At 40.7% G+C, this 22,786-nt stretch overlaps 2 protein-coding genes across 15 annotated transcripts in view; one reads left to right on the top strand and one right to left on the bottom strand.

Annotated features, from left to right (window-relative positions):
* GCNT1 (glucosaminyl (N-acetyl) transferase 1) overlaps window positions 1-19,171 on the top strand; it is a 198,186-nt gene extending 179,015 nt beyond the window's left edge. For 3 of the 6 annotated variants that reach the window (XR_010337030.1, XR_010337025.1, XR_010337029.1), the window contains one exon: window positions 19,032-19,171. The gene's annotated coding sequence lies outside the window, so the exon portion shown is untranslated. Of the gene's footprint in view, window positions 1-8,591; window positions 8,674-12,934; window positions 13,919-19,031 lie in introns of those variants that run through there. The other 3 variants (XR_010337028.1, XR_010337026.1, XR_010337027.1) reach the window with 2 other exon arrangements.
* PRUNE2 (prune homolog 2 with BCH domain) overlaps window positions 1-22,786 on the bottom strand; it is a 292,750-nt gene that overhangs the window by 43,531 nt on the left and 226,433 nt on the right. For all 9 annotated transcript variants that reach the window (XM_012474548.2, XM_012474544.3, XM_064361635.1 and 6 more), the window contains exons 10-11: window positions 5,825-5,904; window positions 2,574-2,774 (exon numbers count right to left, since the gene is read on the bottom strand). In XM_012474548.2, coding sequence (XP_012329971.2) covers window positions 2,574-2,774; window positions 5,825-5,904 — 281 coding nt within the window. The remainder of the gene's footprint in view (window positions 1-2,573; window positions 2,775-5,824; window positions 5,905-22,786) is intronic.

The following is a 22,786-nucleotide window of genomic DNA, read 5'->3' as shown; positions in this document are numbered from 1 at the left end:
AGGTACTTTGTGCTTTCAAAGTTTCATGTTTTTGTTTAAAATGTCTGACCATGTACCTTTCATTTGAAAATTAAGGTAGATTTTAAAATTCAACTTGCTTTCCAATTCTGTCCTTTGCATTTAAGGCCTAAAAGCAGGGTTGTGGCCATTAAACTGGTTCTTTCAACATAGCTATGTCAACTAAATTAAAAGAGCCATGTCAGCAAGTGACAGCATTAATTACCAGCTTGCTCAGCCACCACTGCTTTGCTTGACAGTTTTACTGTGTATAAAAATAAAAGGTTCAGATGTGGTGTGACACAGCTCTTCTGGCAACAGGGAAGCAAATGCGGAGGCGAGGGAGGGGCCAGTAGGGTCATGCCATAGTCTTCTGTGGGATTTTAATATATTAGCAGGAAAAGAGCAGGAGCTGGTAGGGGCAACTGGGATGGACAGAGGAGCTGCTGAAGACGCTCTGGGATGACAGGAAAGAATACAAATTCTAGACCTTCTTTCACCTCCTATTTGTGTATTTCCACCTACAGAATCAACTACCCAGGTAACTATAGAAATTCACACGTGATAAAAATGCAATATAAAAATCTCTACTTACACTGAAGAACTTACTCATGTAACCAAATACCACCTGTACCTCAATAACTTATGGGGAAAAAAAAATCTCTAGTTGGCCAGGAGTGGTGGCTTACATCTGTAATCCTAGCACTTTGGGAGGCCCAGGCCAGTGGATCACAAGGTCTGAAGTTTGAGACCAGCCTAGCCAGCAGGGTGAAACCCCATCTCTACTAAAAATACAAAAATTAGCCAGGCCTGGTGGCACGTGTCTATAGTCCCAGCTACTCGGGAGTCTGAGGCAAGAGAATCGTTTGAACCCGGGAGGCAGAGCTTGCAGTGAGCCGAGATCACACCACTACACTCCAGCCTGGATGACAGAGTGAGACTCTGTCAAAAAAAACAAGAAAAAGAAAAAAAAATTTCTACTTAAGCATAATAGACTATAAAACAAGTAGTTTAGCCATTTCCTTTTTTTTTTTTTTTTCCTTTTTTTAATTTGAGGAAATAAAGCCTTAAGTTCTGTCAAGGTAGTCTGACCTAGGCTGGTCATGGTAGTAGCCTTGTTGGCTCAGTGACCATTGGTTGAAATAATTAGCTAATTCAGTGAATTTTCTAATTATGCTCTTTTAGGAGTGGAACTGCTGGAACTAGCAGGTCTCTAAAAGTCAGGCCATCACTTAACTGTGGGACTGTATTGCTTTTAAGATTGTGTGAATTTTTAAAATGAATAAAAGCAACAGATGTGTCCCAGACTCTCTCGCTTTCACTTTCAAATATCATAACTTCAGAGACTTCCACCCTGGCTAGTACTGAAACAGAAACTACATAATGCCAGGCATTAAAAAAAAAAAAGCAAATGCTTTATATTTGTACATATTTCTTAAACCAAATTTCATAGAGCAAGAGAAAAAACTAAAGACTGATGTTCATATCAGGAGTGTCAGCCTTGGATGATCTGACGACTTTGAATTATCTCCTTTTCATCATTTCTCCCACTCCCTCTAAACCATCCCTTCTTCCTTCCTACTTTTTTGGAGATGCAGGATCAAACATAAAGTCCTTGCTCTCATGGAGCACACATCCGAGTGGTAGGAGAAAGATAATAAAGATGCAAACAAATAGTTAAATAATACAATTTGAATTAATGGTACATGCAAAATAAAATGAATACTGGGACAGAGAGTGACTAGGTGGTGGGAGTAGGGAAATGGGAAGCACCTTTCATTATAGAAGGCAAGGAAGACTTCTCTGAGGAGGTGACATCTGATTAGCAACTGAATAAAGAGGAGTCAGTCATGTAAGGATCTGGGGAAAAGAACATTGCAGACAGGTTGGGCGTGGTGGCTCACGCCTGTAATTTCAGCAGTTTGGGAGGCCGAGGTGGGTGGATCACCTGAGGTCAGGAGTTCGAGACCAGCCTGACTAACATGGTGAAACTCCATCTCTACTAAAAATACAAAACTTAGCCAGGCATAGTGGTGGGCACCTGTAATCCCAGCTACTCAGGACACTGATGCAGAAGAATCGCTTGAACCCGGGAGGCGGAGGTTGCAGTGAGCCGAGATCATGCCATTGCACTACACTTGGGCTACAGAGTGAGACTCCATCTCAAAAACAAAACAAAACAAAAAGAACATTGCAGACAGTGGGAACTTACACAACAAATTGTCAAGCTCTGATTTCTCTTCTTCAAACTGTATCATCTGGATGAAATTCTCTTCCTCTGCAAACCCAGCCCTAGGTCTCTGACAACACAGCATATAACAGTCTTCCTTTAGCCCTAGTGCCTAGCATAAATGCTAGCACAGAGTAGGGGTTAATAAAGAGCAATGGTTATACACAACCTCTGTGAACTATACTTTGTCAAGCTCCAAACTGTCAATCATGGCCACCTATGACCTGACATACAAACAGAAGCTTCTAGAAATCACAGAAATGATCCACTGGCACAAAGATAAGAGGTTTGTTAGAAAATATTTTGCTTAGCATTTAACTTTGGCCTTGCCAACTTAGCGACTTACCATGGCCAGTGTACTCAAAAGAATCTGCTTCATCGGGAGTATCAAGTTCATCCACATTGATGTCAATTTCGTCTGGACTGTCCAAGTTATCATCAGAAAGAATAGATCCTTCACTTTGGTCCAGAGAAAGATTGATGTTTGGAGCTGTGAGCTTGATTCTCCGAGGATGAGTGCCATTAAGATCCAGAGAATTAGGAGGTTCTAAAGAAGAAAGAGAACAACAACATCAAGTATTAAACCAGGGGAGCGATCTAAATCCAAACATTCAAAATCCCAAATGCTCCAAAATCTGAAACTTTTTGAGTGCCAATATGATGCACCAAGGAATACTCACCAGAGTATTTTGGATTTCAGAATTTTGTATTTGGGATGTTCAACCAGTAAGTATAATCCAAATATTCCAAAATCTGAAAAAACCCCAAATCTGAAATACTCTGGTCCAAGCATTTAAGTAAGGGATACTTAACCTATATGTGGCTGCCAAGAGTGGGTTTGGCCCCCATGGAAAACATTTTTAAAGTCCTTTCAGCAAAAGCAGACCTGATAGAAATCCTTGTATGAGATTTAGACATCCTTCTTGAAAGCAGCCCTCAGTAACTGGATCCTCCCAACCATCTCAGCCTTGGCCACATAGAAACAGGAAGTAGGAGCTATTGCTAAATGGGGAGATAACTAGTTTTTAAGAATTTCCCTGTTCAAGTCTAAAAACTTGAAATTGCTATAATATTGAACTGAATTTTCATGCAGTATATTGCATTAGAAAAACAGTTACGCTTACATACACAGTTGTCCCTTGATATCCATAAGGGATTGATTCCAGGACAACTGGTGGATACCAAAATCTACAGATGCTCAAGTCCCTGATATAAAATGGTGTAGTGTTGACATATAACCAATGCACATCTTCCTGTATACTTTAAATCACCTCTAGAATAATTATAATACCTAATACAATGTAAATAGTTGTTGCACTGCATTGTTTAGAAAACAATGACCACGAAAAAAGTCTGTACATGTTCAGTACAGATGCAATTTTTTTTCTTCGAATATTTTTCTTCTGTGGTTGGTTGAATCCATGGATTTAGAACGATGGATACAGAGGGCCAACTATGTTTTCTAATGATTCATGTTGACTTTGTTCCTATGGAATGCAGATTAAGAACTTTGTCATGTTCACAGACACTCCCAAAATACTTCCCTTAGGTCCTGACAACTCTGTATATGATCTTCAGTGCCCTTTAACTGGCTGAATTATCCTCCCAGGTAACATTCTTTGAACTCACCCAAGCAGTCACCAGCTCTTATGCCAATCTCACTTGACGTTGGTTCCCAGAACATCAGCGATAATCTTACATGTCGGCTCCCTCCTTTCGTTAGAGTGTGCATCTATGCTGCTTTTCATTTAATAGAAGCAGAGCTGGAGGAGTCATTTTTAACCAAGCATAAGCCAACAAAACGAAGGTAGAGAGATAACCTACTGTAGTATAATAAGAAATGTATTTGGCCTTTGGCCCTGGTTCCAGGCACAGAGGTCTTAAACCCTTGTCATTTCCTAAGGCAAATAGTATCAGAACTGAATTATAGGACACCCAGTTGGTGTTCACTAGAAAATTGCTTGGTGTGTGGCACAAAAACAAAACAAAAAAACTCTACACCTCTGGTCACAGATGTGCTCAGTGTGAGAGTAGAGTAGGAGAGAACAGTTTGTTGCCTTCATCTAAAACCAGAAATGACAGGTGTCCCAAGCATGACGTATTTTGAAGAGAGTCTGGTATACCCTTCAACTCTGGAATCCTAGCTCTGGCCTTGTCCTAGGGAAATTGGCACTGTTCCCTTGTGATTAAGCTTTTTCTTTTCTGAATGGAACATCACCCAAACTCTGTTCCAGGTAATGGTTTTATGTATTACTTGAAAAAAGTTTCTATTGACCAGTAAGTTTCAACACTGAGTTTCAATAGTTCAAGAATTTGCAGAGCAACGATGCCCCAAATAATTCTGTGTGATGATGAAAATGTTCTGTATGTGGTGACTGAGCCCTTGAAATGCAGCTAGTGCAACTGAAGAAGGGCATTTTAAAAATTATTTTTCATTTTAATTAAATAGCCACGTGTGACTAGCTGCTTACCGTATCAGATAACCACAGCCTTAGTGTTCTTATCATTCAAAAGTGCACTGTCAGCTTTGAAGATTCAAATAAATATACTGTGGTTACCAAGCACATCTGGCCATAGAACATTTAGAAATAATTCTGTTACATGACTAGTATTTTAAAGAATGCATTTCAAATACTACGACAGAAAACAAACGCAATTGCCTTTCTTCTTCCTAGCACACTGTAGGCTTGGCTGAGAATACATGATTCAGGATCTTGGTATGATCCTGGAGTTGGTGTCATGCAAGAGAGTGACCCTGGAACAGAGCGAGAGGCATGCAAATCGCAACTGAAAAATTAAATTCCTTTTTGTGTATGCCTTGGGTTGTAAACCCCTAAAATGTAGGGTGGTTGTTTTTTTTTTTTTTTTTTTTTTTTTTTTTTTTTTTTTTTGAGACGGAGTTTCGCTCTTGATACTCAGGCTGGAGCGCAATGGCGCGATCTCGGCTCACCGCAATCTCCGCCTCCTGGGTTCAGGCAATTCTCCTGCCTCAGCCTCCTGAGTAGCTGGGATTACAGGCACGCGCCACCGTGCCCAGCTAATTTTTTGTATTAGTAGAGACGGGGTTTCACCATGTTGACCAAGATGGTCTCGATCTCTTGACCTCGTGATCCACCCGCCTCGGCCTCCCAAAGTGCTGGGATTACAGGCTTGAGCCACCGCGCCCGGCCGGGTGGTTGTTTTTTTGTTGTTGTCTTGGTTTTGGTTTATGACAGTCAGGATACTGAGCATTCTTGACCTATCACATTTTCAATTTTAAACATTTGTACAATTACGTATAATGTGGGAAACTTAGACATTAGTCAGATTTTGGTACGACGTACAGTAGCCGATTATCACAGGAACTGAAAACATTGGCAGATAAGGCTGTGGCCTAGGAGATAAAATGCAGCCCACACCAGCCAGAATCAATATTCAAGCCAACTCTTAAATTAACCAAATGCAGCCTGACACCTTCATCTCACACATTTCTTTTTTCCTCTCACTTTTATCACTGAAATCATGAGTTAGATGCACAGGAAATAAGTCTTTCACTGGATAATGAAAATGCTGGAATATAGAATACCACTGAAGGAAATGAACAATGGCTGCTCTCACCGGGCCTCATGTCTGCAGCACTGGGACTTAGCACTCCCTCTTCAAAGGGGATGTCCATTCCTACATCCTCTGACAGAAGTCTGCACAAAAAAAGCAAAGCAAACAGAGTCAACAATTGTGAAGGACTTCATTTCTTTTGAAAAGGAAACACGGAGAGTCCAAGATAACATTTTCAACTGACTTAAAATACACCACGTACGGGGACCTAATCCACTGTAAGTGGTCCCAAATGAAAGACTTTCTGCAGTTACGGTGAATGAGAATGAGGGACACTATACATCAAGTCACTGCTACGAGCTCGCTTAAGTAAACAGACACCAAGCAGGAAACTCAGAAATAGGAAATGCAAACAACTAATAAAATATACTTCAAGGACATTATATATATATATTTTAACAACAGGGTCAATATATGTGCTTTGTATACATTTCTTGCTCTGTAAATTTGAGCATTAAATTGCACTGGACAGAGGGAGAGCACCCTGTTGATCTCAGTTTTAATTTGTAAACTAGGGATTTACCACCTACTTTACCAGGCTGTTTAAAGATTAAGCTACAAAAGGAAAGTGCCTAACACTCCTGAACAGGCATAGACTAATGTTATTTGTCTTCCTTTTTTTGAATACTTAAAGAGTCACTGTGATTATATGTTGGTGAAGATGGCTCTGGTCATGACTTCCCACCTCTTGTTTCTGATCAGTGCTGAGGCCACGACCATTTGTATTAGCTCATTTGGTAAGAAAAGTGTAGGAAGATGGGAAATACTGAAGAAAATTGTGACAAATCTATATGCTCTTCTAGGAAGCTGACCACTGTTCATGATAAATTTCTCTTGACTTATTTTTATCCCTTGGCCTTTGGTCAGTAAGTCTCCATTTACCATGGTAATATATTTTTCTTCTTGGTGAATTTCAAGTAATTTCATTCACCTAGGGTGAATCCTTATGATATGGGCAATAACCTAATTTTAAACATGATAAAACTTGTTAAAGTTCTTTATTTAGTCCCCTTCTCCTTCTCTTACTATACTTTGCTCTATGTAACGCTGGATCTACCAAACCTCTGGAGTTTAATCTACTTCTCCAGGATGCAAGTCAAATCCCCTACTGTCAATAAAGCACTACAGTGAAAGAAAAGAATCTGGACCCTTAGTGATTACTGCATTTGCTTCATTTATTCAACAGATATCTATTGAGTGTCTACTATGTGCCGAGGATATAGAGGAACAAAACAAATTCTCATGGTGGAGTTGGGATGATGAAGTTGATACAATGACCTCTACCTCCAAGAACTCAGTCCTGCTCCCCTAGATAGAGCCAAGTGCCTGTGTACTTACCCACCAACTCCTGAGACCCCTTTCAAAAGCTCAGCATCAGGGAGTTTCTTTGTCCACATTCTTTCTGTGGCTTTGACCCTGTGTATTTTCTAAAACTAGACCTGTGCCCTGGTAGCAAAAGAGCATGCAAGATGTTGGCATGTAAGACAGACAATGATGTATCAGCAGGAACAAGATAATGTGTGCCAAACAGGTTACACTATGTAACACTATGATAGGTGGAAGCAAACCACGTTATTCAGCAACAAATGTAGGAAAAGTGTGCAAAGAGAAGGTCTGCACTAGGCCCCAGTTTTGAAAGTCCTGGGACCTAGAAAGACAAATATCTGGGTTTCCTGCAGTTTTTTTGGAATTCCTTACAATGATCTTTCTCATTTTGTGTGCTCTCCTTGACATCAAACCTCTCATACCTGTCAAGTAGCAAAATGCTGCTATTAAGAGCAGCTGAATTGAAATCTTAGTTCTACCACTTACTGTGTTGGATTGAATTATTAAGCCTGAAATACTCTAAATGCACATGTACATTGTTTTTCTAGTTCTCTGCCTAAGAGTCAACCTTGAACAAAAAATAAAGACATCAGATTTTTATCTGCCTGACAGAGCACACAGAATGTGGGCCTTAGCCTCAAAATAAATATGATGGTTTTAAAATAGGATCAGCGTAAGTGTAAGTGTTATAGATTAAAAAAAAAAATTTGTGAATTATGGGCAACATCATGGAATCATTGCAGGAGTCCTGCCTGGGTATGAGGTTTTAGTTCTGAGTTATAGTGCTACTCCCAGTATTGACAAGCTGATTAACTCTGAGATTAGTTGACCATTTCTGTGATTTTAAAGGGGGATAATACCCAATATCACAGTGACTGTGGAGAATAAATATAATGCAAATAAAAGTACTCTGTAAGTCATAAAGCACAGTCTGAGTTTAAGGTATCATATACCCTCCACTTAAAATATAGTACCAGGAGCAGTGGTTGAATTGAAGTATGTGTCATGATTGGACAAATTATAATTAAGGTCAGTATAATTTGGGCATTAGCCCAGATAAAAGAGAATCTTATTACTGCACAAATCTCGATAGAACCTAGTAATGCTCCTCAACTCATTGATGTTAGAAAATAGAGCCTTTGCCCGTCAGTGCTCCTTTTTAACACAAAGCAGAGACCTTGTGAAGAAGGTGCAGGAAAGCCCGTGTTAGCAGGCACTGGGGGAAGAAAAATGCTGAAGCCTGTGATCAGCGGATGACCCAAGGGGAGGGATTCACACAAACCCATGGATATTAAAGAAGGCTACAGGGACATGTTAGAAAACCCCTGGGACAGAGGGAAACCTGAGCCAGAACAGCCTAGAAGCAAATCTAAGAGAAACCCAAGTCACACTCTTTGTAAATACGTCAACCACATTCATACATTAAGCCCATAAATGTTTGCAGAAATGAAGTGGCCAAACCGAGCAGTTGGTGATGAAGCAGGACAGCAGTTTTATGATCAACCACTGAAGCCTCTCAGGATCTGGTAGAGTATTAATATATCACCTCTATGGTTTTTGTCATAGCCTTTTATCACTTGCCAGTTTACTTAACGTTTTTCTTTAGATTGACTTATTTTATGAAGGTTATTTTGAGAGGAATGTTTGTATCACTGCTGCACAGGCTGAGTATTCCTTATCCAAAATGCTTGGGATCAGAAGTGTTTAAACTTTCTCTTTTGGATTTTGGAATATTTGGATTGTGTACTACCACTTCAGCATCCCTACTCTGAAGATCTGAAGTCTGAAATGCTCCAACGTGCGTTCTCTCTGAGCGTCACCTCAGCACTAAACAACTTGAATTTTGGAGCATTTTAGATTTCAGATTAGGGATGTGCAACTTTAATATGAAAACATAGGGGGAAGGGGGGAAAGAAAATGTAAATCATTCACATAAAATAAATGGTGAATAGATTTAAGTTATATAAAATAAATAACATATATATATATAAAAAATATAATAAAAATAAAATAATACTATTAAATTTAAGTTAGGGACCCCTGGAATCTCACTCCAAGATTTGCTATAAAAGAGATGTTAGGAAGTGTTGGCTATGTCTGACAAGGTGTAATGCCATGTATTGTTGAAAATGCAAGAACTGCTCTATGAAATAGAATACGCTAAAAGTAACTAATACATTTCCAAGCTTAAAAAAAAATAAAGTAAGTCCCCAGGTGACAGAAATAGTTATTATAGAAGGCTGATAAAAACCTAGCACACAGGGTTTTTGGACTGGACAGGCATAAGGGACCCCCAGTTGATGGAAGAAAGGTCTAGATCTGAACTTCTAAATAGGGCTCTGGACCTTCAGGAACTTTCCCCTTAATTAAAAGGGGATAGAAAAAACTCTTTCCTCTGGTCTTGGAAAGCACAGTCTACTTGGAATCATGGGTAGAAAATAAAAAGCAGCCAGTAGGAACTGGAGACACTAGGTGTGGGCTGCTCATGTCTCAGTTTATATTATCTGAATGATATAGAAATGAATCAAGAAATTAAGATGAAAAATCATCTAGGATCACTGAACAGTAGGGTTCCAGAAGAATCAGATGTGAAACCACTTGGTAGTGCTTACTTCTACAACCTAGGATTCACTGGAAATCCAATTAGGAGCAAGAAAAAAAAACTCTCTGAAAGATGAGCTCACATAAAAAAAAAAAAAACCTATAAACTACACTTGGGAAAAACACTTTGAGGAATTTCTAGGAGATGCAATAAATAGAAAAATTAGCAATAAAAGTACTTAAAAAAAAAAGAATAACATGAAAGAGGCCATAATGATTAAAGAATAATTTTTAAACCTTTGTTATGTTAAACCACTGAAATTTGGGGTTGCTTGTCATAGCAGGTAATGTCACCAAGCCCTGAGTAGCCATTCTGCTTAAAAAAGAAACATCTAAAACATAATAATGCAGAAGTGTTGACAAGAAAGTGAGTTTTAAAAGTCAGAAAAATGCTAAACGCAAGAAAGCATTACAATATTATTTATTACTATTATTATTTTGGGGGGGCCATCATCCAGGCTGGAGTGCAGTGGTGCAAACTCTGCTCACTGCAACTTCCACCTCCCCAGTTCATGCTATTCTCCTGCCTCAGCCTCCTGAGTAGCTGAGATTACAGGCACCCGCCATCATGCTCAGCTAATTTTTTTATTTTTAGTAGAGATGGGCTTTCACCATGTTGGCCAGGCTGGTCTCAAACTCCTGACCTCAGGTGATCCACCTGCCTCGGTCTCCCAAAGTGCTGGGATTACAGGCATGAGCCACCATTCCTAGCCAGCATTACAATATTAATGCCCAAACAAAACAGACTCCAGAAAAGGCATTATTAAGGCTAAAGAAAGTTATTATTTAGTGATACAAGGAATAATTCTTCAGAAGCTGTAATAATTGAGAGCCAATGTGTTCTTAACAACATAGCCTCAAATATATAAAACAAAAATTAAAAATAAATTATAAGGCAAAATAAACTTCATGGGGCAAAATCTGAATATACCTCTCAAGAATTTATAAATTAATTTGAAAAGAAATATATAAGAATATGGCAGATCTGAACAATGCAGTAATATAGCTTGATCTAATGGAGAGATCTGCAATCAATAAAAATGCATTTTTTTTTTAACTCACCAAAACATACCATACATGATGTCTCATCAGATACCAAAAGTCAACATCACATGTACCATATTCTTTGACTTCAGGGCCATACCTCTAGTTATCAATCACAAAAAGTCTCTAATCAGAGTTTGGAGAGGGAGAAACACACGTATAAGTAACCAAACAATAAAGCCCTGCACATCAAAACTTGTGAAAGCAGCTAAAGTAGTTCCTAGAGGAAAATAAATAGCCTTAAGTTCAGATTTTAGAAAATCAGATGAACTGAATTAGCTAAGCATTCAACTCAGCCCAGGAAGTTATAAAAAGAACCATGCTCTTAGGTGATTAGATGTTATTTATGCTAAATCTGTGCACCTTCTCTAATGATCCTGAATACCACCAAGTGGAGAAAGAAAAATAGTGATAGAAATGGAATTCTCCAATTTGAGAATAGAGCCCATGTATATTCATAGATTGTATGTTTCTGATACTTACACTTCTTCATATGGAAGGCTAATTGCAGTATGTGACAGAGAATGAAGGGCAACAAATGCAAAACTTGGGGACATAAATGCGCCTTCTTGCCTTTAGAACAGGTACAAAGTGAAGCCCATTCTGCATTTTGTATTTTTTTCAACATATCTGAATCTGGAGGGATTTGGCTGTTGTAGGATTAGCCTACCTGAGAGTAGGTTCTTTTTAACAGGAAATGAGCAGTGAGCCACGGGCTGGCACACACATACCAATAGCATTTCTAGATGGTAATGTTTCCTGACAGACACGGATATCCAGCAGCAGGCGGCACCCCTTTTCAGGAATAACCATTTTTACAAGATTGGCCACTAAAATATATACCTCTATAAAAAGTTAAGTAGCCGATCATGATGTGGGTTCATTGTTCTTTAGAAAAATACTGGATTGTTATGCTGATATATTTTGGGAAAATGATTACATCAAGAGAAATACCCTTTGTGTCAGAGTTTCTTAAAAGTCTCCCAGCTTCCTTCTAGTCTAGTGAAATCTGCTGGACTGATAAGGTTGCTTTCTCTAGAAATGGAGATAAAAAGAAAAAAGAAAACGCAAACAAAACCTTTCATGAGGCACTTGCCTTTCCTCCTTAAGAATATCAATTAGCCCATGGGCTGGAGGCCTGCCATTTGAGGGTGCTTGTCTGATAAAGTGGGCTGCTCCATTTAAGCCAGCAGTACACAGCATCCCGTAAACCACAGAGTACTTATCAAATTACTCAAAGTAGGAGGTGAGACTGAAGCTGCACTGAGTTTCATACTTCGCCTGATCAAGCTGATCCCAAGGCAGGAGATGCCACAATGGGAAGCTGGGGTCAAGCCCATGAAATAAGGCTCTTAGCAACAATTTGCTAACCCAGCTGGGCCTCTCTCATCCTAGAGCAGATAAGCACTGTGGCCAGGCAGGGAGAACTGCCTTATAAGCCAGCCAGTTGAAGAGAGATTAAAGGAGGGAGGTGAGAAATGAAAAAGAAAACTGCCAGCACACAGTAGGAAGATAAGCGCTGAGCTTCACTTTTTTTTTTTTTTTTTTTTTTTTTTTTTTTGAGATAGAGTTTTGTTCTTGTTGCCTAGGCTGGCGTGCAATGGTGCAATCTCAGCTTACTGCACCTCCACCTCCCAGGTTCAAGGTTCAAGCAATGCTCCTGCATCAGCCTCCTGAGTAGCTGGGATTCCAGGCATGTGCCACCACGCCCAGCTAATTGTATTTTTAGTAGACACAGGGTTTCTCCATGTTAGGCTGGTCTCGAACTCCCAACCTCAGGTGATCCACCCGCCTTAGTCTCCCAAAGTACTGGGATTATAGGTGTGAGCTACCATGCCCGGCCAACACCAGCTTCTTTAAGGAAATGTGCAAAACCCCACAAACCACAGCTAAACAGTCTCATGTTCTCAGAGGGGAGGGACACAACACAGTCTCCTTACCCAGGGTCAGATTCTAAAATTCTTCAGGGAGCAAAATTCACTTGTAGCTCAATGATCCTCAAAAGTTTTCTTGAATTGCCCCCTGAATAGAGTGTACATGGTTTTGTACGTATTTTTTTAGAAACATGAAAATTTGAGGAATGCTGAGCAGGAATAGAAGGAAAGCCTACATTTTTATCATTTAAACCGCTTTGCTTTTCAGAGAATAATCGACTCCTTGGCTGTGAACGATGAATGCATGGAGAATTCTACCTCTTGCCTGCAGGCTACTTGCCAACATTGTTTTAATATTTTTCCTATAACCTTAAGATCTATCAATAATTTGTTCGTTGTGGAGAAGATTAAATTAGATGGCACAATCTCACATTGAGAGAGGGCCACATACTTGTTTAATGAAGTGAGTTAACAGTGGGGATGACACAAAGGGATCTTAAACTGAACACGTTCAAAACCAAATCCAACATCTTCCTCTACGCAGATCTGCTACCTCCTACATTCTCTGTGACAACTTTGAAAAATGTTCATAAATTCTTTGACACTCATTTCAAAAGGTGGAGTCTAATTTCCCTTCCCTTAAGTGTGGACTGAACTTAGCGATTTGCTTCTAAAGAATAGAATAAGGTGGAAGGGATGGTGGGTGACTGCTAGGGCTAGGTCCTAAACAGCACTGTGGCTTCCTCTTTGTTCTCTGTTGGGTCTCTCAGTCTGGGAGAAATCAGCTACCCTGTGCTAAGGACAGTCAAGCAGCCCTGTGGAGAGTCCATGTGGCAAGGAACTGAGGCTTCCTGTGAAAATCTAGGAAGGAACTGAAGCCTTCTGCCAACAGCCATGTGAACGAGCCATCTTGGAAGCAGATCCTGCAGCACGAGTCAAGCCTTCAGACCACCGCAGCCCTGGCTGATGTCTTGATGGCAACCTAACAAGAGATCTTAAGCCAGGACCATGTAGCTAATCCACTCTTGAATTCCTAATACAAACACCGGGAAATAATAAATATTTGTTGTTTTAAGCTGCTAAACTTTGAGATTTTTTATTTAGTTAGTTTTTGAGACAGGGTCTCATTCTATTGCTCAGGCTGCAGAGCCATGGAACAATCTTGGCTCTCTCCAGCCTCCGCCTCCTGTTCAAATGATTCTCCTGCCTCAGCCTCCTGAGTAGCTGGGATTCCAGACGTGCACCACCACACCTGGCTAATTTTTAGTAGAGATGAGGTTTCACATGTTGGCCAGGCTGGTCTCCAACTTCTGGCCTCAAGTGATCCTCCTGCCTTGGCCTCCCAAAGTGCTGGGATTACAGGCATGAGCTACTGCATCTGGCTGAGATTATTTATTATACAGCAATAGCTAGCTAACACATTTCTCATCCTAGTGAATGTCTGTACATATCACCTGGGCGCTCAAGCTCCCAAACCGGCATTCACTCTTACTTTCTTTCCTACCATTTCTTCCCCATCCAGTTGGCCATCCAATCCTATAAACTTGCCTCATTCTCTCCACTCCATTCTCACTACAAAAGCCTTAGCTCAAGTTCATTTTTTTCATTCAGAAACATCGCGACCTTTCTGTTTACGATCTTCATCACTACCTCCTCCAAATCATAACTAATATCCTTCTCAATCTCCACCTTGACGCCACCTTCTTGTTTAAATCCTTTCCATGCTTCTACCACTTCAGGAAAAGAACCTGGATTCAGGGAAGGGCTCACAAGGCCCTCTTGACCTGGCCCCTAAACCCAGACTCCAGCCTCCTTTCTCGTTCCCCACTCCCCACTTAGCCTTGCTAACCTTGCTGTCCTTTACAATTCAGTGTGGATATCTCCATCCTAGGACCTCGGCTCCACCCCATAGAGTCACGACCCGGGACCTCGTGGGGTAACGTCCCACAGCACCCTGTGCTCACCTCACATGGATTCTTCCATGTTCCTACGATTTCCTGTTTGAAATGTGTCTGCTCCCACTCCTCTCCACTGCCACCCTCTCCACACACACAAATCTCCTGGGGGACAGGCACAGCCAGTGCTTAGAACAGGGCCCAGCACATGGTGGAGATGAATGAGTCACTATTGAACACACTGATTTAGACACATGAGCGTGCCCGGTCCTTCGGGTAAAGCGCTCCTCAGAAAGGGTCACCACATAGTGGAACCTGATCATCAAAATTCTTTTCCGACAAATTCCTTTTGATAAGAAGTTAAGCTTTTGTCAAAACATAATTTAGAATTATAGGTGATGCTATGGCAGTGTTTTACAAAGAAGTCATTGCTGTGACCCCAATTAGGCAAGAGTCACCCCTGGTGTGGCACATATGTGCCCTCTCCTCCAACAGTAAAGCTCTCTGATAATATTAGGAGCAGCAGGGAGTGAATCTGAAAGAATGAGGTTCTTCTGAAGGGAGGGGGGAGAGTAGATCATTGTTTGTCTTCAGAATTGAAGACAATCGTCAACACCAGCACCAGCAGCAGAACTGGCTGGGCTCGAAGCACGGCTCCTGCCGACTGCAGCCCCCACTTCACCTGCTCAGCATCTCCTGGGATTTACACCTGGGGAAGACACCTCCCTGCCCCACTTATCTCCTGCCCAAGGAGATAAGCTCACAAAGGGTCCCCACTCCCACCGAGCAATGCAATGGCTGCACTCTCCCAGTCTGACTTCCTCCCCCAAGTAGTTCAAGAGTGTGAGGTCACCCAAATGCCTTGGACAATCTGGCACTGGAAACACGAACCACAGGAACACACATAGATAATCCTTCAACTGCTGCTCGGCAGTTGTATTTGCGGATTCGCAGGGCATAGGAGGTTTGTCTTTTGAGTTTTCTGGAGCTGGGGTCAGCACGGTATTTCTGGAAGAGCCAGATACTGAATGTGTTGGGCTTTGCATGCTCTACAGTTTCTGTGGCAACGACTCAGCTCTGTTGTCCTAGCACAAACATAGCTATAGACAATATATAAATGCATGGGTATCGCTGTCTTCCAATAAAACTTTATGTACAAGAATAGGTCGCCGACTGTATTGGGCTTGGAGGGTGGTGTAGGGGAAATTTGACCACCGCTGCCCTAGAGTCTAACAACTTGAATAACTTTCATTTTCTTAAAGTTGAATATATTTTTTAACTTGTGAAGGTCTCATATTGGTACAAGTGGCACACCCAAATATGTTTCTATAAGGAATATAAATTGAGGTACAGTTTTTTGGTTGTATTCATCAAAATTTTAAATATACATAGCTTTGGATCAGCTGTTCTAAGAATATATAGTGCAGAATACTCACAGGTATATAGCAAGATATATGTAAAAAGATGTTTACTGTAAAAAAACAAAACAAAACAAAACTGGAGGGTTTTTTAAACAGTCTGAATTTGATGATCATGCAAACATGAAATCATTTAAAATTTCTTGGATCTCTGCTTTTAACTGTGCTATGCTGAATCTTCCTTCCCTGCATCCTGCTATCTTGTTACTTTCAGTTACTAAAAGCTAATCTAATTTAAAACAGCCAGTTTCTCATCTAAAAATTGCATCTCCTTCACTCTCCTACTGTGCTAACCAAAGCTGTGCTTCAGGGCATTTGGGATAGGAAGGGTTCCCCCATTCCTCCTCCTACCCCAGCATTCAGATCTGTGAAAAGGGCCTGTGTGGGAGATTGAGGTGGAAGCTGGGAGAGGCCTGGACCGTTCTCTCTCTCCTCTTCCCAGCCAGAACTTTGGGAGCCCCTCCCTCTGTTGGAAACTTGGAGTTCCTTGAGGGCCCGTGGGGCCTCCCCACTGTCCACTTCACTGATACAGGAGAACTGGCTTCACTCCACAACTTCCTGTCGTTCTCAGCTCCTGGCACTGCCTCTGGCTGGGACCTTCTCACTTCTCACCTTGGGTGGAATCTTAGTTTGGAGGGCTTCCATAGCAAAGTTTCACACACTGGATGACTTCAGCAACAGAAATTTACTTATTGACAATTCTGGAGGTTGGAAGTCAGAGATCAAGGTGTTATCAGGGTTGGTTTCTTCTGAGGCCTCTCTCCTGGACTTGAAGATGGCCCTCATCCCTCTCTTTTTCACAGTCATCCTTCCTGTGTGTGTGCATGTCCTAATCTCTTTCATAAAGACACCAATCTTACTGGATTAGGGCCTTCCCTAATGAATTCATTTTAAAGACACCATCTCCAAATATGAGACAGGACTTCAACATGTATGGATTTGGAGAGACACAATTCAGTGCACAACAGGTGGGATTTGTAATGACATAACAGTCATTACAAAATGACTCAAATCCACTACTGTCCATGGGGTCACTGCACCTAGGTGGTATAGGTCACCTATACCACCCTGTCTCTCCATGATAGTCCAGGGTCACTTCACCACCACCCTCTCTTGAATGTTCTTCTCTTTCTTTTTTTTGAGATGAAGTTTTGCTCTTGTCACCCAGGCTGGAGTGCAGTGGCACGACCTTGGCTCACTGCAACCTCCACCTCTTGGGTTCAAGCGATTCTCCTCCCTCAGCCTCCCGAGTAGCTGGGATCATAGCCACCTGCCACCATGCCCAGCTAATTTTTGTATTTTCAGTAGAGACGGGGTTCACCATGTTGGTCAGGCTGCTCTCAAACTCCTGACCTCAGGTGATGCACCCACCTCAGCCTCCCAAAGTGCTGGGATTACAGGCGTGAGCCACCACGCTTGGCCTCGGATGTTCTTTTCATTGGCTCAGGCAGGATCAGGGCAGACCAGCAGTCCACTGCTAAGGAGACCTCCCTGGGCATGAGATGCCAGTCCTCTTCATGGAAGGGATTCCAACTTTTACTCAGGACTCTTCTGGAGCAACCTTCACTTGGCTTTGGAGGAACAGGAAGGGATGCACCCTAGTACTCCTAACAAGGCAATGACTTCTTAATCCCCTTACTCTCCTCCTCCCTGGTCTTCTGCTCACATGGGATGGGCTGATCGTTGAGTTCGGTAAATCTGAGTCACCTTTTAAGAGGCCTTCAGGGAAGCATCTACCCCAACTGCCGAGAGCTTCTTGCCCTCTCTCTCTCTTTGGGAGAAAGAGTACTTTGCACCATCTTGCCCTCAGCCTTGGACCCTAATTGTTCATTCAGTGACTAAACAAAATTTTCCACTCAAAAAAAAATTTTTTTTACAAAAATGTAAGTGCTAATCTAAATGCCTATCAGTAAGGGAGTGAGTAAATACAGCATGAAACTCATTATGGTATATCAATGTAAAAAAAAGTCTAAATGTATTGATATAGAATGGTATTTAAGAGGTAGCTAATAAAAACTCAAGTTACAAAATGGTACTTTTAGAATAATACTATTTCCATAAAATTATGCACATTAATATTGTGTTTTTAGATATGCATAATATCTAGGAAGAATATGTTTTTAATAGCAGTTACCTGTGTGGAGTAGGTACAGGGAGAAAGGAATTTCTACATTTGATTTATCTACTTTTCTATGTTTCAATTTTAAAGATATGAACATGTGGCAACATTTTCAAATTAAAAGGTAATTTGAAAATAGTAAGATTCTATGTACTTCTAGGAATCTTGGGCAAATTCAAGATTTGATTAATGTCAGGAAAAAAAAGAAATGCTTAGTAAGTAGTAATTTCAGTTGTTTATCAGTAGCAGGATTATGTTGTCACGTCCCACTGCCACATTATCGGGGCTCCTGATGCTTTCCAAAATAAAGTGTAGGAAGCAGCAGAAATAGCAAAGCACATGAGCTGAAATGTTAGCATCGACAAAGAAAGCCAGAAAAGCCCAGGCTCAGATTAATCCATCATCATGGAGGTCCTGCTGTCCCCACCGTCCACATGTCTATTACATTTATTCATCTTCACAAATATTTTCTGCAGGTCCGATCTGTGCAAACAGTGGGGATATTGGAATAAATAAGACACACCTGCTTCTCATGGCAGTTGCTGTATATAGCCTGGCTGATTCATCTTTTGCAATAGGTTGTTTTAAATTGATTTAATTCTATCCTTGTGCTGCAGCCTGTTTTCCAATATCTGCAGTCTGTTTTTTCAATTCAGTAGTTTCTCTTTTGCAGTGGTCTTTTCACTTTGGTTGCTTTTACTGTTGCTTTATCTATTTTGTTAGATTTACTGGGGTTTTTTTTTCAGTTTTGGATTTTTTAAATTATTATTTGCTTATAAAAAAATTCATTAATTGTTCTTGTCCTTAAAGAAAAAAGAAACTCTTTGATTTTCACAGTTAGTATTTATCTGACTTCGAAAGCCTTTATACTTTTAAAATCAGCATTTTTGATAGGATTCCTTTAAGGCATTCTTTTCTGTTCCTGTTTCACAGGTGAGGAAAATGAGGCAGAGAATGAAATATTTCCATCTGGACGACCAAACTCTCCACTTCTAAAGGGCCACAGGGGCTGAGAGCGCTGCCCGCAGCAAGCCCACTGTGGACATTTGCTGAATAAACAGAAGATACGTGCATCAGTGTTCTGTCCTTTGGGTGATACCATCCCATTTTTATTTTCTGGATTTCCTTCCTGATGGGTCCATTGTTCCTCATTTTCCTCTAGCATTAAATTCCTTTATCTTTTCATTCCCACACAATTGCTGCCTGTGGTTGAAAACTGAGTCACCTCTCAGACCCTGGTGAGTTTCCTGGGGAAGTCCAGGAAGCAGGCCTGCTGCATGATCCGGGCAGATTCCTGGAATCCACTCCTAGAGGTCAGCTCATGAGCTCAAGCCTGGGACTGACCAGGGCAGACATAAGAATGAACACTCCCCTCACACCCCATGAGAATTTGCACTCACTTGTTCCAAACCATCCTGGGGTGAATGGGATGCAGAGGGGAACAAGTGGTCATATCTTTATGCCAGCGTCTGCCAGAGCCTGTGCGCAGAGAACCAGCTCTACAGACCTATGCCAAAAGGCTCTGTGCTAATTAAGTTTGTGAAGAATCATATATTATATTCTCCTCTGGGGACTTTAAAATGCACAGGAACTTGTTATAGACTCTGAGATGTCCTCCAGAAAAGAAATTTATTTGATTTTGAATGTTTCATTTTAATCAAAAAATCTTTTCATCTTTTCTTTTTTCTTTTTCTGCCTTTTTTTCTTTCTTTCCTTTCTTTCTTCTTGAGTCACGTGTTAGTACAGAACAAAATTTGGGAAACACAGGTCTAAGACATAATCCCAAGATATGTGTGGGCCTCTCTGGATAGCTTGGACTGCATCTAACAAGAATCTAAGGCTGGGTGTAGTGGCTCACACCTGTAATCTCAGCACTTTACGAGGCCGAGGCAGGCTGATTGCCTGAGCTCAGGAGTTTGAGACCAGTCTGGGCAACATGGTGAAACCCTGTCTCCACTAAAATACAAAAAATCAGCCAGGTGTGATGGCAGGCACCTGTAATCCCAGCTACTTGGGAGGCTGAAACAGGAGAATTGCTTGAATCTGGGAGGCAGAGGTTGTAGTGAGCTGAGATCGCACCACTGCATTCAGAGACAGAGCAAGACTCCATCTCAAAAATAAAAGAATCCAGTAAATGTGACCTGAACTGCTATGTGGTATTTTTATTCCAGAAAGCCTCAACACTCTGGAGTCAGGCTGCCTGCACTTGACTCTTGACTCTGCCCTTTTAAAATGTGTAACCTTACACGAGTTATAGAATTTCTATGTGTGTCTGTTTCCTCACCTGTAAAATGGGAAAAGTAACACTACCTATTTAGTAAGTTGTTATAAGGATTAAATGAGTTGATTTAGGTAGGGATAGGGAACACTGCCTTGCCAACCATGACTAATGACATATAAGGATTAGATACTGCTGTTGTCATCATTTCAGTAATTTTGTTAAAAATTAAATATAATAGTGGTTTTTAAAAGCAAGTGCCCTGGATTCCAATGGAACTTTTTGAATAAATAGAAATATCTATTCCAAAATGTATTTGAAATTTCAAGGGCCCTCAAACAGCCAAAACAATCTTGAAAAAGAACAAAGTTGGAGTTTTGCACCTCCTAATTTTAAAACTTATTACAAAGCTACAGTAATGAAAACAGTATGGTATTGGCATAAACACTGATACAGCTGAGCACAGTGGCTCACTCCTGTAATCCCAACTACTAGGGAGGCTGAGATAGAAGGATTGCTTGAGCCCAGGAGTTTGAAGCTGCAGTGAGCTATGATTGTATGGGTGTCACTGCACCCCAGCCTGAGTGAGTCTCTAAGAATGAATAAATAAAAAGACAGATATATAGACTAGTGGAATATAATAGAGAGCTCAGAAATAAATCCATGCATATATTGTCAAATGATCTTTGATAAAGTTGCTGAGACCATTTAATAGGGAAATAGTTTATTCAACAAATGGTGCTGGGAAAATAAGATATCCACATGTAAAAGAATGAAGTTGGGCCCTCACCTTATATAATATACCAAAATTGCTCAAAATAGATTAAAGATAAAAACACAAGACCCAAAATGGAAACTTCTAGCATAAAACATAGAATAAAAACTTCATGACATTGGATTTGACAATAATTCCTTGGATACAACACCAAAAGCATAGGCAACAAAAGAAAAAATAGATGGGACAGCATCAAACTTAAAACCTGTGCATCGAAGGTTGCAATCAAGAGTGAAAGGCAACCTGTGGAATGAGAGAAAACATTTGCAAATTATATATATCTGATAAGGGGTTAATACGTAGAATATATCAAGAACTCCTAAAACCCAACAACAAAAGTACAAATAACCTGATTAAAAAATGGGCAAAGGACTTGAAATGGGCAAAGATATTTCTCCAAAGATGATATGCAAATGGCCAACAAGCATACGAAAAGATGTCCCAAATCACTAATCATTAGAAAAATGCAAATCAAAACTACAAGGATATATTACTTCATACTCATTAGGATGGCTACTATAAAGAAGAAAAAAAAAAACAGGGTTGGGCAATGGCTCACGCCTGTAATCCCAGCACTTTGGGAGGCCAGGGCAGGGAGATCACAAGGTCAGGAGATCGAGACCATCCTGGCTAACACAGTGAAACCCTGTCTCTACTAAAAATACAAAATATTAGCCGTGCATGGTAGCGTGTACCTGTAGTCCCAGCTACTCGGGAGGCTGAGGCAGGAGAATCGCTTGAACCTGGGAGTAGGAGGTTGCAGTGAGCCAAGATCACGCCACTGCACTCTAGCCTGGGCGACAGAGCAAGACTCCATCTCAAAACAAAAACAAAAAACAGAAAATAACAAGTGTTGGTGAGGATACAGAGAAATTGGAACTCTTGTGTACTGTTGGTTGGAATATAAAATGATGCTGCCTCTTTTAAAAATAGTATAGTGGATCCTCAAATCAATTAAAAATAGACTTATCAAATTTAGCAATCCCAATTCTGTTATAAGTCCAAAAGAACTGAAAGTACAATCTCAAAGAGATATTTGCACAACCACATTCATAGCAGTTACAGGCATAATAACCAATAGGTGGAAGCAACTCAAGCACCTACTGATGGATGAATGGATGTATTAGTCCATTTTCACACTGCTATAAAGAATTACCTGAAACTGGGTAATTCATAAAGAGGAGAGGTTTAATTGACTCACAGTTCCACATGGCTAGGGAGGCCTCAGGAAACTTACAATCATGACTGAAAGCAAAAGGAAAGCAAGGCATGTCTTACGTGGCAATACAAGAGAGTGAGCAAAGGGGGAAGTGCCACACTTTCAAACAACCAGATCTCATGAGAACTCACTCACTATCACGAGAACAGCAAGGGGGAAGTCTGTCCTCATGATCCAATCACCTCCCACCAGGCCCCTCCCCCAACCCATGGGAATTACAATTTGAGATGAGATTTGGGTAGTGACATAGAACCAAACCATTATCAATGGATAAAGAAAATGCAGTATATGCATACCATGAAATATTATTCAGCCTTAAACAGGAAGAAAATCTAGTTACAGGCTATAGTAGGAATGGACTTTGAGGACATCATGCTAAATGAAATAAGCCAGTCACACAAGAAAACAACAACAACAACAAAAAACCCATTACTGTATGATTCCACCTATCTGAATTATCTAAAGCAGTCACATTC

The sequence above is a fragment of the Aotus nancymaae genome, unplaced genomic scaffold (genome assembly GCF_030222135.1).
Source record: "Aotus nancymaae isolate 86718 unplaced genomic scaffold, 86718_ANA_hifiasm-v0.15.2.pri h1tg000041l, whole genome shotgun sequence".
Taxonomy (NCBI): Eukaryota; Metazoa; Chordata; class Mammalia; order Primates; family Aotidae; genus Aotus; species Aotus nancymaae.
This window is presented reverse-complemented; position numbering and strand designations above follow the sequence as displayed.